The 18,155-nt window shown below is 32.8% G+C and overlaps 1 protein-coding gene across 2 annotated transcripts; it reads right to left on the reverse strand.

Moving 5' to 3' along the window:
• Positions 1–71: 71 nt before the first annotated feature.
• Positions 72–16,995, reverse strand: LOC127734613 (uncharacterized). Of its 2 annotated transcripts, XM_052244585.1 has the most exons (6): positions 16,814–16,995; positions 15,793–15,881; positions 12,498–12,739; positions 11,128–11,275; positions 5,404–5,847; positions 72–2,403 (listed from the first exon to the last, which is right to left on the reverse strand). In XM_052244585.1, exons 2-6 carry the CDS (start codon positions 15,878–15,880, stop codon positions 2,324–2,326), a joined length of 1,002 nt encoding a protein of 333 aa, XP_052100545.1. In that variant the 5' UTR covers position 15,881; positions 16,814–16,995; the 3' UTR covers positions 72–2,323. The 2 variants fall into 2 exon arrangements, with proteins under 2 accessions (XP_052100545.1, XP_052100546.1); XM_052244586.1 differs by lacking the exon at positions 15,793–15,881.
• Between the last annotated feature and the right edge of the window lie 1,160 nt (positions 16,996–18,155).

An 18,155-nucleotide genomic window follows, 5' to 3' on the forward strand; every position in this document is an offset into this window, starting at 1 on the left:
GATTCTGTCAAAGCATTATTTGACTAATTATTATCATAATAGACCCACCTAAACGTAAAACATTATAACAGTATCTGTAAACAAATTTACTAGAATTGTAAGATAACATACATTAAATACAAGAAACAAACAATTAGAGACTACATGTAGATATTGCAATAATTAATACTTTAAGTCCTGATTAAATTTTCTTTTTCTTTATAATTTGATGGTACTAAAAAGGATGTACGAAAAGATATTTCATAGAAAACAAAAGTGCACACGCTGAAATGTCTCGCCTTCTTTACTAAACATTGATATTATGTTGATAATCCTAAATATAAAGCTTTACTACAACTATCACATAAACTTAACATGATCCAAGAAAATGAGGTCAATGTCATATTAACCAAACAAGAAAAACATGTACACGTTACAATCATTCAATACACTAAATATATTTGACCTATTGCTCATAGTTTCTTAGATACAGACTTAACCAAGAAAACTAAACATGGACCAATGAACCATGAAAATGAGGTCAAGGTCAGATGAACCATGCCAGGCAGACATGTACAGCTTGCAATCCTTCCATACAACAAATATAGTTGACCTATTGCTTATAGTATTAGAAAAACAGACCAAAACACAAAAAACTTAACACTGAGCAATGAACCGTGAAAATGAGGTCAAGGTCAAATAAAGCCTGTAAGACTGACATGTACATCATAAAATATTTCCATACACCAAATATAGTTGACCTATTGCATATAGTATTAGAAAAAAAGACCAAAACTCAAAAACTTAACTTTGACCACTGAACCATGAATATGAGGTCAAGGTCAGAAGACACCTGCCAGTTAGACATGTACACTATACAATAATTCCATACACCAAATATAGTAGACCTATTGCATACAGTATAAGAAAAACAGACCAAAACACAAAAACTTAACAATAACCACTGAACCATGAAAATGAGGTCAAGGTCAGATGACACCTGCCAGTTGGACATTTACATCTTACAGTCCTTCCATACACCGAATATGCTAGACCTATTGCTTCTAGTATCTGAGATATGGACTTGACCACCAAAACTTAACCTTGTTCACTGATCCATGAAAGGAGGTCGAGGTCAAGTGAAAACAGATTGTCTGACGGGCATGAGGACCTTGCAGGGTACGCACATACCAAATATAGTTATCCTATTACTCATAATAAGAGAGAAATTAACATTACAAAAAATCTGAACTTTGTTTTCAAGTAGTCACTGAACCATGAAAATGAGGTCAAGAACAATGGCCATGGACATGTGACAGATGGAAACTTCGTAACATAAGGCATCTATATACAAAGTATGAAGCATCCAGGTCTTCCCCCTTCTAAAATATAAAGCTTTTAAGAAGTTAGCTAACGCCGCCGCCGCCGCCGGATCACTATCCCTATGTCGAGCTTTCCGCGACAAAAGTCGCAGACTCGACAAAAATCAAAGCATGCCCTGCATTACTTTTGTGGCGAATAAGAACTTATTTTCCATACACTATTGAAAAAACATAACGGTTATTGTTCAAAAGGGAAATATTTATTTCACCTGCAGAAGTCCTGTCAATGGATGTGCAAAATTTAATACATATAATTGGATAATAGAAATCGCTAAAAATACCGAATACTACAACAAACTATATCAGCCACCAACATCCAAGTCCTCTGGAAAAAACATACATACAACCAAAGACAAATGAACAATACGTGGTCTGTCTTACCTGACTTATGTTCATATTGTAGGGAGAGACAATTAAAACACAGACCAAAATCTTTACAATTTGTAAAATGTTTTTTAAAGCGATTTCAGCAATATAATTGAATTTCTATGTTTTGTGTTGTGTCATTACTGTGGTGCAATGTTGTTTTACACTTAACCGACTTTCCGTTTAGCGCCATACTCGTATCCTACTTGTCAACTTGTTTATTCCTTTTATTTAATAGTTTTCTTCAGATTCAACCAGAAGTGTACTCTTATTGATCGCATTTATATCATCGGCTTGAAGTTATAAGAGATTCGAAAATATATACATGTACATTCCTGTCTCTCTGGAATAGGATATTTGAGATTCTCCTATGATTGTTGCCTGTTATCTATTTTTTGCATGAAGAAATATTTCTCGTATCACACTGCACGGAGTGTGATACGAAAACGTGATACGAAAATGCTTTAATTTGGATAGCTTATCCAGCATCTTGAGACGTTAATACGACATTACTATTGGATATTCTTTGGGTCATTGGTAACTATCAAAGATAATAATTTTGAAGAATGGGTTCATGTAGTACGTATGTGTCGTCATCATTGATTGGTCGGAGGTGCTGATGGAGGTGTATAACGTATAGCGGTTTCATAACTTGGAGGAGGCGTTAATGAATCTCCTGCAACAGACAAAAAGTAATATTTAATGTAGTGTGAAATTTATGAGTGTCAAATGGGAATGAATTAAGGTAGTTTAATATACACATTGATGACTTTTACCTGAAAAAAATGTATAATTTTAATACTAAGACCAACATTTTTTTTATAATTATAGTGCACTATTATAAATAGTTAAATGAACACATCATGATTTTTTCTATTTCTTTTCAGATAAAAACCGATACTTCATATGCAAGATGAATCCTGTAACTGCACCCCCTGACGTCATCGAAATTCGAATTCTTCGATTACATTTATATGAATGATTTTATATTGAAATGAAGTACGCAAACTTTTAGAAAACAATAACCTTCTAGATTTAAGCAGGTATGACAGCTGGCAAGACCTTATAGAACTGAAAGTAGACCTGCTGCAAGTTTGCAGTTAAACAGAAAATAGTGTTTGCATATGTTTGCTGCTAGCTGCAAACTTCACGCAAACATTGCAGCTTTTTGCTGCAAGCTTGCGGCAAGTTTGCGGAAACACCAATGTTTGCAGTAAGATTGCAAGAGAGTTCAGATAATAAAGAATGTTTGCCGCAAGATTTCAGAAATCTTTGACCATTCTATATGTTTGCAAGAACATTGCAAGAATTACACAATATTGACGTAGCATGCCTGGTTGTCACTTCCCGGAAGCTAGCAATTTGAAATTTTGGGCTAGGTCATGTTGATTGTGTTTGAGAAATGCTATATGTAAGAGATCAAGGAGGCATTTTGGTTCATTGATATAAGATATTCAATATGTAATTGTGTAAGTACAAATTAGTCATAGAACTGTAAAAAATAATTAAATTCACCATCATACATATATATAATTATAACTTAACTTTGTTTGAAATACTCTAGCTATATTTAGTTTGGATTTTGTAACTGATTAAATATAAACTGTTTAATAAGTTTAGATCTATTTCAATTCTGTAATGAAATTATTACCTAGCTTGTATATGCTCAATACACATTTGAGATTTATCCATTTATATTTCTTTATATATATTTACATTTGAGCATGCTCCCCATTCAAAAATGAAATAGTTGTATGTATTTCTTTATATTGTTAAAATAAACTTTTTCACTTTTTTGGTCTTTTGGAAAATGTTGGTTGTGCTGTATTTGGACCCCTCTAACAAGAAATTTGTTTTGCATGCACACGTATAAAAATTGCGGTTCTTATCCAACGCAATCATAGGTTTGAACGTTGTTTTCAATTTAGACTTGTATATATTTTTTCGTTTGGGCTTGTATTATATTTGCCTTCGGGTTTATATGATCCGTTCATCCTATTTTGACTCCTCAAAATTCAAGAGTCTATCCTAAATTGAGGTAAATTATATGGCCTTCCAAATACCGTTTCGATTCCTAACATTACTGAAGAGACATTAATTGTCGAAATCCGGATATGGTGTACAAATATTTGCACCTCATGTTTGCGGTATACCATCTTCCCGCAAGTTTATTGTTTTCTGTTTGGTAATAGATTAATTATATGATCCATTTTGTTACATCTCATGATCCGTTTATTTGGCAATCGCCAATGGCAGTCAGCAGGGTTTAAGAACATCAATTGTTCGACCTGCTAGTCAAATGTGTTTTGTTAAAATATACTTTTTCACTTTTTTGGTCTTTTGAAAATGTTGTTTGTGTTGTATTTAGACCCCTCTCTCAAGAAAATTGTTTTGCATGCACACGTATAAAAATTGAGGTTTTTATCCACGCAATCATAGGGTTGAACGTTGTTTTCAATTTAGACTTTTTTCTTTATATATATATATTCACTAAATCATAGATACGTTAGCAAGTATTCTTTCAAAGGCTGTATATGTACAGGATTTTCTTTTTTGAGAATTTTGATGTGTAATTTGAAAGATATAAATTAAATGTGTCTAGGCACATAACATTGGTATATATGTGTAGTTCCTGCAAGTATGCTGCAAACACGCAGCAGAAAGAAATAATAAGTGTTAAAAAGTTTGCAGCAAGTTTGCAGCAAATCTAATTTGCATGATTATGTTTGCCGCAAGCTTACCACAAGCTTCGTGTGCATGGTAAAATGGTTGCGGCAAATTTGCAGCAAACATTTGCTAAAAACTTGCGGCAATATTTGCCATTAGTTTGCTGCAAACGTTTGCCACGAGGCTTATTTTTCGGTAAGGGAGGGCATTAGTGTTTTCCTGGCACTTCTAGTTTTATTTTATTCAATATTTATCATTTTGACATGCTCGCTATTATTCTTCCTGGTATCATCGTGGTAGATATTGATGAACCATATAAAAATGGTTATGGTCATAGAGATGTATTTTTTTTTATTAGCTATTGTTATTTTTTGTTTTATTAATGTTATATATATTTTTGAATTTTTTAAACTTTAATCATAAATTCGTAGAAAAACGACGACGTAAAATGTTATTTCGAAGATAAATACAATAATTAAAAACAAACTCCGTTCATAAATTTAGAAGTTGAAATATAATTGAACAAAATGATAATCAAAAAAGGGAAAAACATATAAACGACCTGAAACTATAGTTGATAAAATCATTGCGGATCCACTGTAATCGAATTTAACTTTTTTAAATTACAATCATCCACGATTTATATACCATAAGTATTTAGGTTTGTACAGAAAAAATATATTGGATGTTAATAAGACTATAAAGTGATCAAACACATTACGAATACCGTTTGCTATGATCGTATCATAACCATATTGGTCTTCTTATTATGTTTCGATGATTCAAATTCCTAAAATATCAGCTTCCAAGCTATCATCTCCTCTGTCATTCATCTTTCCACCAAACTATAGCCATTCGGCATTATGAGCTGCATATACAAAAGTTTATCCATTGAACGATTATAAATAAAGCTGAATTCGAAAAAAATAATGAGTGTGTGCTTGAATCTGTGGAAAAACCAATAGATGCATAATATAATGTAATTTAAAGTTTATATAATAAATGATACCTTGTAATGTATTGTAATCCGGTGGTGGTACGGAAGGCTCCGGCATTAAAGTCGACGTGTGAGTCTGTTCTGGCTCTTGTGGTATTGGATTCATTCCTGTTGTTTCCAAAGATGGATCTTCATGACTCTCGCCTCTCACACTTAAAATTAAAGTTGTACAGCAACCCGCCCATGCAGTACAACACTCCCCACATGGCTTACATATATTTTCACAATCACAGTCACATGAGGGTAAATTTGCTGTACAGTCAAAACATTCACATTTGAAACAATTACATACAGCCTCGCCAATACAAGCAATACCACCACCAATGCTTTCTACTCCTCTTCTAGGTCCTCGGCCAGACTTGATGCAGAAAAACATACCAAATGCACAAACAATAAAGATTACAACAGAAACAACAGTTATACCTATGTTGCTGCTGGTTGGTGTAATCTTTTTATCTGAAATTCAAAGCAGAGAAACCAGGTTGATTAACGATTTAAAAAAAAGTAAATAACAAAAAAAAATGTACTGCAAGGGAAATTCAAAACCGAAAGTCCTTTATAAAAATGGCAAATCAAAAGCTGAAACACATCTCATGCATAGAAAACAACTGTTATATTCTTGACTTGGGTACAGGCACTTCCTTATGTAGAACATTGTGGATTAAACCTGGTTTTATAGCTAGCTAAATCTCTCACTTGTATGGCAGTCGTATAACCGAGGGTTTTCCGGCTATAGTAATTCAAAGACGGAATACCAATACTTTAAGCTATATTAGCAAGGTCCGGACAGTACCAGACCTAAGACCTCAACTGACTTCCGAAAATATCATTCAAAAGCATATATATAAAATATGTATCTATAGAAAAGGATTAGTGTCCAACGGATTAACTTGTCAACGTCAAAGTGATTTCAATTACGACGAATATATATTTAACAATAGAATTAATTAAATACAAAGAAAGGTAAAAGGTTAGATAAACGGATTAACAAACTATCACTTTAGCACTTAAAATATATTGTCTGAATTTGCTTTATTTCTAATTCACATTTTTCCAAATCTTCCAGGTTATATTCGCCACGGAAGCAAGACAAGTCAAAAGTTGGGCTAGTTGGCAGACCTTATTTCATCGGGATTGTACCCTTTTTCATAAGTGGGGCGAGTTGGCAGACCTATATTCAACGGGATTTTACCCTTTTTCAAAAGTGGGGCGAGTTGGTAAACAAGAGTGGGGCGATTTTTCAGAAATGGGGCGAGTTGGTGAAAAAGTGGGGCTATTTGGTGTGGGGCGATTTGGCAGTGGGGCGACTTGTCATGGATTCTCAGCCACTACTCCACCTAAACTCGGTCTCCGAGTTTGCTGAATTGAGACAATTTCACTTCGGTTATCTTCGTGGGTATCCTCCTTGTCGTTGGCGTTGATGCGAATTGTTGGAATAGTTTGTACGCAAACTTTCAATTTGATTCTCGGCGATTGAAAGTTCACGAAGCAAGTTTTGATGTTCACGTATATTGTCGGAATTTAGTACCTTGAGTTTCTGAATTTCGTCTTTAAGTGTTTTGATAAAATGACAGTCTTGCATCTCAGCATTTTTCAAATCCATGGTTAAACGGTATCTAGTGTTAGTTAAATTAAGGTTTTCCTCTTTCAAACGCACTATTTCCTTTTCAAAATTTTCAGTTCTACTTGTATGCTCAGGTAACTCCCGGTCGATCGTTTGGATTAGTCGAACATGTTGTAAACGTTCCAAATTTAATTTGTCAAAACTGTTCCTTAACATTACATTGTCCTTAATAACGGTATCCAATTTCGAATTTTCACATTTGAGGACAGCAATTTCTTTCAGTGAGTTTCGATGAGACGCTTTTAGCTTGTTTAGGTGCTGTTTCGCGGATTCGTCCTGTATGGAGCATGTAAAAGTAGAGATTTCCTTGTCCTCGAGTCCTTGAAACGGAAATTGAGACATTTGTTTCTTCTCTATAAACTTTCTCACCTGTCGCTGTCTCTTTTTTGGTTTTGGGTTGCTGACAAATGCCTTCACGTGAAAACTACACATGCGGGCAAAATGTCCATGATGTCTGCATTTGTAACAATAAGCGTTTACTGCATTACACCGATGGTATGTGAAAACATTCAATATCTTAATTTGATTAGGGACTTTCCGTTTTGAATTTTCCTCGGAGTTCAGTATTTTTGTGATTTTACTTTTTACCGCAATATTTGCACAGAAATTCCAAACAGGTATCTGATCTTCTCATCGGAAACGGATGTCCATTTCTGCAAGGCTAGTAATTCGAAGGTCATTCCATTCTGTTGCTTCTGAAGGTATTCATTTGCTAGTTTGGGGGAACTAGCTCAGGATTGTGCCCGGGTCCTCAACCAACATATAACCGGGGGTTTTCCGGCTATAGTAATTCAAAGACGGAATACCAATACTTTAAACTTTATTAGCAAGGTCCGGAAAGTACCAGACCTAAGACCTCAACTGACTTCCGAAAATATCATAAAAGGTTAGATAAACGGATTAACAAATTGTCACTTTAGCACTTAAAATATATTGTCTGAATTTGCTTTATTTCTAATTCACATTTGACCAAATCTTCCGGGTTATAGTCGCATTGAATTCCATAATATTGATTATATATAAATGTGTGAGCAAAACAAACAGATATAATTGGTAAAATCGTCAAAAATTGGGGTACAGCAGTCAACATTGTAATATAATATTAATCACTATAAAAACAAATAACTGTTTTAACAAAGAAACACAAAATGGCATAAAGACAAAGTACATAAGAAAAAATGAAAGACAATGATTCAAAAATGACCATAGGACAATAACACAAACGCTTTAAGTAGAAAAAGTTGGTTTTTGTTTGCTCAAAATATTTTCTTGTCTGTAGTTCAAATGTTTTCGAAACTAATTCAATGTTTACTGTACCCTATGTTGTTCTTCTGACCGAGATGAAAAAAAAGGTTGAATAAAGAATGAATTATAGAAATCAAATTTTCTCTAAAAATTATTATAGATTCTTTCAGCCGTTTCATTTCAGCATAACACAGAAGGTCTTGATATCAGATACATTGTTAGACCACTTATCTCAGAATTTATTTCACACAAGGGTCGTTTTTAAAAAAAAAGTATTTAACATTCAGTAGCTCCATGTGTGTACTTTTAGCTTTTAACATCAGTTTGACTTATTCTTAAAAGAGCACTAAATCACAAACGAGATTTGATGCAGAAAAACATACAAAATGCACAAACAATAAAGATTACAACAGAAACAAAAGTTATACCTATGTTGCTGCTGGCTGTTGTAATATTTTCATCTGAATTTTAAAGAAGAGAAACCAGGCTGACTAACGATTAAAACGCTTTTTAGTAGAAAAAGTCGGTTTTTGTTTGCTGAGATTATTTTCTTCTGTAATTCATATGTTTTTTGAACTAATTCAATGTTAACTGTACCCTATGTTGTTTATCTGACCGAGATAGAAAAGGAGTTGAATAAAGAATGAATGATAGAAATCACATTTTCTCTAAAAAATATTATAGATTTTTTACTTTCAACAGAAGATCTTTATATTAGATACATTGTTAGACCAATTATCTCAGAATTTATTTCACACAAGGGTCGTTTTTTTTAATTAACTGAAAACTCATGTGTGTACTTTCAGCTTTTAACAACAGTTTGACTTAATTTTAAAATATCGCTAAATCACAAACGCCTGAATATAGCCAAATCAGCAACTTAGACAGAATTTTAAATTTGTTTATCTCAAAACTGTTTTAGATGAACATCCTAAACCAAATCCAAAATTATGCTGAAAGTAAAGTTATATGTCTGCTGCTGGTTGGTGTAATCTTTTTATCTGAAATTCAAAGCAGAGAAACCAGGTTGATTAACGATTTAAAAAAAAGTAAATAACAAAAAAAAATGTACTGCAAGGGAAATTCAAAACCGAAAGTCCTTTATAAAAATGGCAAATCAAAAGCTGAAACACATCTCATGCATAGAAAACAACTGTTATATTCTTGACTTGGGTACAGGCACTTCCTTATGTAGAACATTGTGGATTAAACCTGGTTTTATAGCTAGCTAAATCTCTCACTTGTATGGCAGTCGTATAACCGAGGGTTTTCCGGCTATAGTAATTCAAAGACGGAATACCAATACTTTAAGCTATATTAGCAAGGTCCGGACAGTACCAGACCTAAGACCTCAACTGACTTCCGAAAATATCATTCAAAAGCATATATATAAAATATGTATCTATAGAAAAGGATTAGTGTCCAACGGATTAACTTGTCAACGTCAAAGTGATTTCAATTACGACGAATATATATTTAACAATAGAATTAATTAAATACAAAGAAAGGTAAAAGGTTAGATAAACGGATTAACAAACTATCACTTTAGCACTTAAAATATATTGTCTGAATTTGCTTTATTTCTAATTCACATTTTTCCAAATCTTCCAGGTTATATTCGCCACGGAAGCAAGACAAGTCAAAAGTTGGGCTAGTTGGCAGACCTTATTTCATCGGGATTGTACCCTTTTTCATAAGTGGGGCGAGTTGGCAGACCTATATTCAACGGGATTTTACCCTTTTTCAAAAGTGGGGCGAGTTGGTAAACAAGAGTGGGGCGATTTTTCAGAAATGGGGCGAGTTGGTGAAAAAGTGGGGCTATTTGGTGTGGGGCGATTTGGCAGTGGGGCGACTTGTCATGGATTCTCAGCCACTACTCCACCTAAACTCGGTCTCCGAGTTTGCTGAATTGAGAAATGCACAAACAATAAAGATTACAACAGAAACAAAAGTTATACCTATGTTGCTGCTGGCTGTTGTAATATTTTCATCTGAATTTTAAAGAAGAGAAACCAGGCTGACTAACGATTAAAACGCTTTTTAGTAGAAAAAGTCGGTTTTTGTTTGCTGAGATTATTTTCTTCTGTAATTCATATGTTTTTTGAACTAATTCAATGTTAACTGTACCCTATGTTGTTTATCTGACCGAGATAGAAAAGGAGTTGAATAAAGAATGAATGATAGAAATCACATTTTCTCTAAAAAATATTATAGATTTTTTACTTTCAACAGAAGATCTTTATATTAGATACATTGTTAGACCAATTATCTCAGAATTTATTTCACACAAGGGTCGTTTTTTTTAATTAACTGAAAACTCATGTGTGTACTTTCAGCTTTTAACAACAGTTTGACTTAATTTTAAAATATCGCTAAATCACAAACGCCTGAATATAGCCAAATCAGCAACTTAGACAGAATTTTAAATTTGTTTATCTCAAAACTGTTTTAGATGAACATCCTAAACCAAATCCAAAATTATGCTGAAAGTAAAGTTATATGTTTTCTGTTGGATGCGACTTAAGTCCGTTTTGTTCACGGCGTCCTTCCATTCAAAAGTGTTCAAAGTTCTGTAGAATTTGTAAGATTCATCAAAAAGCCAGCTGCAAACAGTGTTAAATAATATTTCGATGGATTTTTATGGAAATATATTTATTTATTGAGAAGTATTTAAAGTCTATCAAATTGACTCTTCAATATTCACTTTCCAGTAGGACTTAAACATTTTGTAGATTTTGATCACGTGAATGAAACAAATACAGGTTACATCAGCTCACCTAATTGAAAGCATTTTTTCTTCTAATTGTCCTGTTAAATTAAATGTATGTCTTTAGCGCCTTTTTTTGTTATTTGTGAACGAATATTACCTCTAAAACGAAATGCTGTGACTTTGATGACGAGGTAGGTCTTTGGTAGTGGTTCTATATATCTATTTGGTAACATAATGGTTATGGTTAACATGTACGCCTGCTTTACACAGGTTTTCTCTATAGATATGTCGTCTCTCGTATAATACTGCAGTGGACAAAAAAAAAATGAATAGAAATAGGTGAAATCATGGCTGTAAATCTCCTTGCAGAGACATCTTCTATTTAATAATTCTTACTTTTATGATATTTAATATTTCTAAAAAAGACGAAGATAAAAATTTACAAATTACATAGAAAATTAGAGATTGAGCAACCGAATCCCGTTGTAATAAACCAGCAAATCCCCTAATAATAAACCAGTAAATGCAATTGGTAGCGTAAGTAGAGTAATAATTTCTGCTGTAGTGATACTCATCGTTTTCAACATATTACGTAATCCAGTAAATTTCATAATCAGTGCCACCAACAACTTTCATCTTAACTCATCAAGTATGTCCTTATTTGAAAAAGTAAGGTCTCGAATAGCATACCAGCTCAAAGATTGCAACGTGAAGTTCACGGTATGGCCATGATGAGGAAGAATTTTAATGAGTTAGATATTTATGTTATATTCTTTCCTGTAAGACATTATAGATCAACAAATATACAAATAAGAATATGTGGTATAATTGCCAATGAGACAACTATCCACAAGAGACCAAATGACACATAATTTAAAAACTATCGGTCACCGTACGGTCTTCAACAATAAGTAAAACCAATACCGCACTGTCAGCTATAAAAGGCCTCGAAATGACAAATGTTAAACAATTCAAACGAGAAAACTAAAGTCCACAAACATTGGAGAATCAACTTAACCGGAACGCCAATATTCTCCACCTCCTCGGAGTGTGATCAGTACGATCCCTCTCAATTTAGATTGAATCTAAATTTTCAATTTTTGCGACGAATGTTAAAACTAGAGTTTAGCTATCGAGATTGTAGAAAAAGTGTAAGTAACGATCGAAAGTTTATTTTTCTTATATGTTTCGGTCTGTCAAGTGAATTCTTTACCACTAATAATAGCGTAATTATCCGTTAATTGGGGGAGATGGTATAGCCTACATTCGATTTTAATAAGTCCTCACATCCCTCCAAAGAGGGTGTAAAAGCACAAAACCAATTAATGAGAAAGAATCCTCTTATCACTCTTTAAGTCTAAAGAAAGCTTAACTGATATGAACGTTATCTGATTAGTATAAAATTGAAATCTGAGACAGAGGATCGTTTTTTTGCACCCATGTGAATATCGATTTTTTGTTTAAATAAAGACATGTTCACTGTAATCCGTAACCCAATGTGTTGTCAATAAAAAAAAATGTACTTACCCATTTTGATTTACTCCCTGTATAATTTTTTACTTGCAGCTCAACATTACCCATTGAATATGGTAAATCAAATACCAATGACTCAAAACATACTGTATACGATCTATGCTCACTACTCTCTCCACCAGTAAAACTAAAATCACATAGTTTTGGAGAAGTTTGTCCATGCCATGATAATTTATAAAATGTGCTCTCCGTTAGTCGTCTGACGTATTCGTCACAATAATGAGACGCAAACTGTACTGAAATAATTAAGTACTTGATTATTAGTTTTACTTAAAAAATAAATTTAATTTGAAATAAGACCAACATTGTAGAGCTATATGACCAAAAGGAACATAAAAAAACGATAGAAAGGTCAACTTTGTTGGACCCGTCGTTTTGTAAAAGGTTCTTAATTTATAAACGGAGAATTTAAGAAAAGTTTGTTAGAAATAATGTCAGAATCCAACCCCGCAAAGCTTTTTGTATATTTAGTAACTAACAACCCACCAACAGGCCCTAGTGCTAGTATATGAAAATATTAATTTAATAATTTCGTGCGTCCGAAGCGCTTTTCTGAATTAACATTAATCAGGAACGTTCAATCCCAAAAAGTTGAAAGCCAAAATGATGTATAAGACCTAAATACGTGACCAAAAGGATTATAACAAAATATGTTTTACATCAAGTTTTGCTAGCTATCGGGTCGTAGTATATTTATTCTCGTAAATTTCGAGATACGTATACGTCAACGCGTTTGATACGATTGAATACGCTATCATCACCCAAAGCAACAAATGAATCAACTCAGATGTAATATTCTATCAGAAATTATGCACGACATGTACTTTGGATACCACTAGACTTTCATTAAATGCGTCATTATACCAGTTCACATACAGCAAGAAGTCAGCACTTAATGTATACATGAAATATGGATAAGTTTTTTTTCCATAAATGTTTTGTTAATAGAATTTTGAATTACTTGAAACATCAAGGTTATTCTACAACCAGACATAGATGACCTCAGTCGGTTTTAGCCAAACTTTTTGGAAATTAAGGCTTGCAATGCTCTTCAACTTCGTGTTTGATTTTTGGCCTTCAAAACGTTGATTCGAACGTCATAACAATTTATGCCTGGTATGGTTAGTGAGTTTTTTATTTGTTCATTGAACTTGATTTGGCCCAGTAAGCATGAAACATAAATTAGAGTGACCTTCCTTTTATAGTTTGTTGTGTTAAATCATGGCAATATTTTTTTCCATAAGACTCAATATGGTAATACAGTTATAAAATTTTCAATATGTTTCTTAAAGATAGATATGTGCTGGCATGATACAGAACATTCGAGTGTTCGATTTTACCTCTTTAAACTAAGAGGATTAAGTACCAACAATAAATAAATAATACAATTTGCGATAGACCATCATGTGCTATAATTGTGATTGTGAACAACTGAATTTGGATGACCGTTATGGAATATCTTTATTGCAGATGTTTATGGATATGTTCAAATTGTCGAAGGTATTCTCCCGTTCAAATTTTCTTGATTGTGACATATCCCAATATGACTTAACAGGTAATTTATACTAACTAATGGTAACTCTACGGTTGCTGGATGTGGAACAGAATATGTACTCTTCAGGAGCACCTGATATTACCCCTTATTTATTTTGGTGGGGTTCTTATTAGTCAGGGTTTTTTTGTACTGTTTTGTAGACTGTTGTCTTTTTCCGTTTTTGGTAAAAGTTTTAGTATCTCCTCGTCTAATGAGTTTTTATTCTCCCTTTTGCATCTTCCATCTCTTTTTCAAAAATAAGTATATAGATATAAGAAGATGTGGTATGAGTGCCAATGAGACAACTCTCCATCCAAGTCAAAATTTATAAAAGTAAACCATTATAAGTCAAAGTACGGTCTTCAACACGGAGCCTTGGCTCACACCGAACAGCAAGCCATAAAGAGCCCCAAAAATTACTAGTGTAAAACCATTCAAACGGGAAAACCAACGGTCTAATCTATATAAAAAACAAGAAACGAGAAACACTTATGAACCACATCAACAAACGACAACTACAGAACGTTTTACATACTAACAATATAATTATAATACCGATTTGCGTGTGCGTGATACTGATTTTGAATGACATTCACCAGGTATGTTCGAGACCACATGTTTTGAAAGTTAAATTGTAATTAAAGCAGTAAAAAAATGAAACTTTTAAAATATTTTACCAAAAGGTCATAAACAGAACAGCTACTAGAGCGACACTACGGGTGCCACATGTAGTGAAGGATCTTTTTACCCTCCCGGAGCACCTGAGATCACCCCTGTTTTTGGTGGGGTTCTTGTTGCTCAGTCTTAGTTTTCTATGTTGTGTTTTGTGTACTGTTGTTTGTCTGTTGTTCTGTTTTAGTCATGGCGTTGTCAGTTTATTTTCGACTTATGAGCTTGAATGTCCCTCTGTTATCTTTCGCCACTCTTCTACAATAAACTTTTCCTTAGGAAGATAGAACATTAGTTTAATTACATTGTGTTTTTAATGAGTTGGAAGTTTACAGATAAATTGTATCATTTTTTTAAAATAATGCCGATAATGAATTCCTGCAGCCTTTCTATGTCTTCTGTCTATACGTGAACGGTTTTACCTTTTGAAAGTTAAGCTTATCTTAGCCGGTTTATTCGATGAAAAGTATGGTTGGCTGGCTTTGGTCAGCGCCAATGTTTTCATTCAATAACTTGATACATTTTTGTAACCATTCAACCAATGCTTTTCAAATTTTTACATGTTGTAATTGATAACAGCAAAGTTGACATAATTTGTCATGACGAATCGAATTTTCACCTTTACCATTCAACATTTATGGCCCGGAATTTCGTTATTACAATCAATTGAACAGATGTACAAAATCGTGGTTTTCTGTCATAAGACACCAGCGTTTTAGATGATATAATGTACATCGTTTATTAAACGATTTTATGTAGACTCAGTGTTAGCTAACCGACATTAATAATATCATATCTGTGTGAATTTGTAGCCAAGGATAAAGCTTCACAGTAACTACTAAGTTACCAACTTATTATCGCGCATACTTTTTTTCGCGTTTAGTCGTTTCTATTTGTATTCGCTGCGATTTATTTTCGCGGTGTTCTAATTTCATTGATGTATTGATATAAGAAAAGATAGAAGTTTAACATATTCGAGACGATTTATATTTGCATTAGTTTTCTACTCCCGAAAGTCGCGAAAATTAGTTGGTTTACAGTATGTATGGCTTACTAGCGAACTCGATAATATATGAGTAAACTTACAATTAATTGAATAGAATCCATAACAACTGTTCATATGAAGGCCAATCAAGAAAATTAAAACGACATTTTGCTCTGTGATAAACTGCATTCTGAAAAATGTATGACGAATATTACTACATGTGTTTGAACATCAATGTAATGATGTATACTAATACAGGTGCTTTTTAGCAATTTATATAACCACTATACAGTGAATTATAATAGAAGCCGTTTTGGTAACATTATAAACAATCTCGACTCGTTCGGTAACCCAAATTTGTTTAGATCCAACGCATTTGGACTTTGATGAATAATTATCTCATTGGCAATGATACCACATCTCCTTATACATGAACATATATTAAAGGCTTTTGATTGAACGTATTTCAAATGAAATTGTTTCCTTTGTAAATACTGTTGATTTAATAGAATTAAGGTTCATCATAACAAATGGACAAAAATGGCTGTATTTACACTTCAAAAACTAATCTGAGTACAGACTAACCTAAATATAAAAGTTAAATGCATTTTGTGTTTCAGAAAGATAAAATCTTTTTTGGATTTTGATGGGCATTTTTTTTTCGTTCCTGCAGAAGGTGTAAAAATAAACTAAGTTTGGATACAACTTTGAGATGCTCCCTATCAGGTAACAACTATTGTATTGCATTAATTATCCTTGATTGACATGGACAATAGACAGACAATGGGTATCTACACAACTATAGGGGAGTTAAAGGTGTAACTGGGTGGACAGTATAAAAGCAATTCAGGTGTTTGTTTATTTTTACACCAACAGCAGGAACGAAAAATAATGCCCATCAAAATCCAAAAAAGATTTTATCTTTCTGAAACACAAAATACATTTAACTTTTATATATCTAGTGGATGCCAGGCCTTCAAACTTTTCAAACTGGACAGGCTAGTCTGTATTCAGAGTAGTTTTTGAGGTGTAAATACAGCCATTTTTGTCCATTTGTTATGATGAACCTTAATAAGTCATGTCAACTTCCTGTATGGCGTGTTTACTAAATTAAGATAATACCTTTCTTACTCATTCAAGAAGATGAAGTCCTTATATATTGCCAAGAATATTTCTTCTGTTTTTATCCATTTTGTTGAATCAATAATTTCAGTAAATGTTACACAAATTGAAATATTCCACAGCATTATTAGAGCATAGAAACGGAACTTATTTGTACATTTATTATGACCTAAAAATAGATATTGATTGGGGTTTAAAAACAGCATTATAATCGATATACATTTAAATGATACACAACTAAAATTCGTGTGGGTTCTATAAATCTTTGAACATAAACTATTAAAAATCAATTTTTCATATCTAATATCTGAATTCTATCCTATTTTTTGCTTATTGTTATACATCCAACTCGGACAATATTTGCCAGAATTTTGTGTAAATTATTTGAAACGTTTCCCTTAGGTCTCCATAGTAAATATGTATTTCACAATCTAATCAAAGGCATATATAGTACCCTATTGTATGTCTTTGATCAACCATAAATAGATGGAGGTACAGTTAATGACCACACCATTTACTCAAATGCAAATGACAATCCTTTGACCAAGATGAACTCCTTTTACAATGTTTTATATACAAATATGTAGGGTAAAATTATGTTAATACCAATTCATTCTTTCATTTCCTTATATTTCCTAAAAAAGGAATTTATACATTAGACCTAATGGGCAAATTTTTGACTACTTAAAGGAAAATTCTGAAAAAAATGTTAAGAGTTCTTTTACTAAATAGATAAATATATTCAATCTGCAAAAATAAACAACGAAATTAAATTAAAATTTTTTTAACTTCCATATTTTCCCAATATATAGATTTCTACGTCAACTGAGACAAAAATAATTATCAAAGATTTTTTTTTAGAAAAATGTTAAACAATCAAAGTAACATTATATACGAACCATCAAACGTCGTCCTTAACGACGTTGTTAATGATAATCTCACTATCCCTGATGATCAAAGCTGAAACTGGTCGGATACTGAATGTTAACCTAACATTTTATTGAAATTTAATCGTGTTACTCAAGATATTAAATATCGGTCATTTATATAATCATAAATGTAAAAAATAGATGTATATTTCATTTATGTATTGTTTAGAGTATCGTTATTCCTTACGATCTGACCATCTCGTAAAAATGATCCCTTTATCTAGATGTTTTTATGATTGTTAACGATTTTGATCAGAATTGGAAAGGCTGTCCTCGCTTTTAATCACTAGACATTAATGATAAAAAAAAAATGACTCCACAATTCGAACAGAATATTGAAAAATTTGGTATCTGAATGAATATCATAATGAAACTGTTGTGTTTTGTGTATTATTGTTTGTCTGTGTGTCTGC

Source organism: Mytilus californianus, unplaced genomic scaffold (genome assembly GCF_021869535.1).
Source record: "Mytilus californianus isolate M0D057914Y unplaced genomic scaffold, xbMytCali1.0.p SCAF_3, whole genome shotgun sequence".
Classification (NCBI taxonomy): domain Eukaryota; kingdom Metazoa; phylum Mollusca; class Bivalvia; order Mytilida; family Mytilidae; genus Mytilus; species Mytilus californianus.

Bases quoted from the DNA above. Each gene is read 5' to 3' on its own strand.
- LOC127734613 (XM_052244585.1), bottom strand. From the start codon at position 15,880: ATGCAGTTTATCACAGAGCAAAATGTCGTTTTAATTTTCTTGATTGGC. The intron at 5,848-11,127 runs GTAATATTCGTT...TTTGAATTTCAG, and splicing joins CACAGCATTTCGTTTTAGAG to ATAAAAAGATTACACCAACC. The intron at 2,404-5,403 runs GTATCATTTATT...TGTCTGTTGCAG, and splicing joins GGATTACAATACATTACAAG to GAGATTCATTAACGCCTCCT.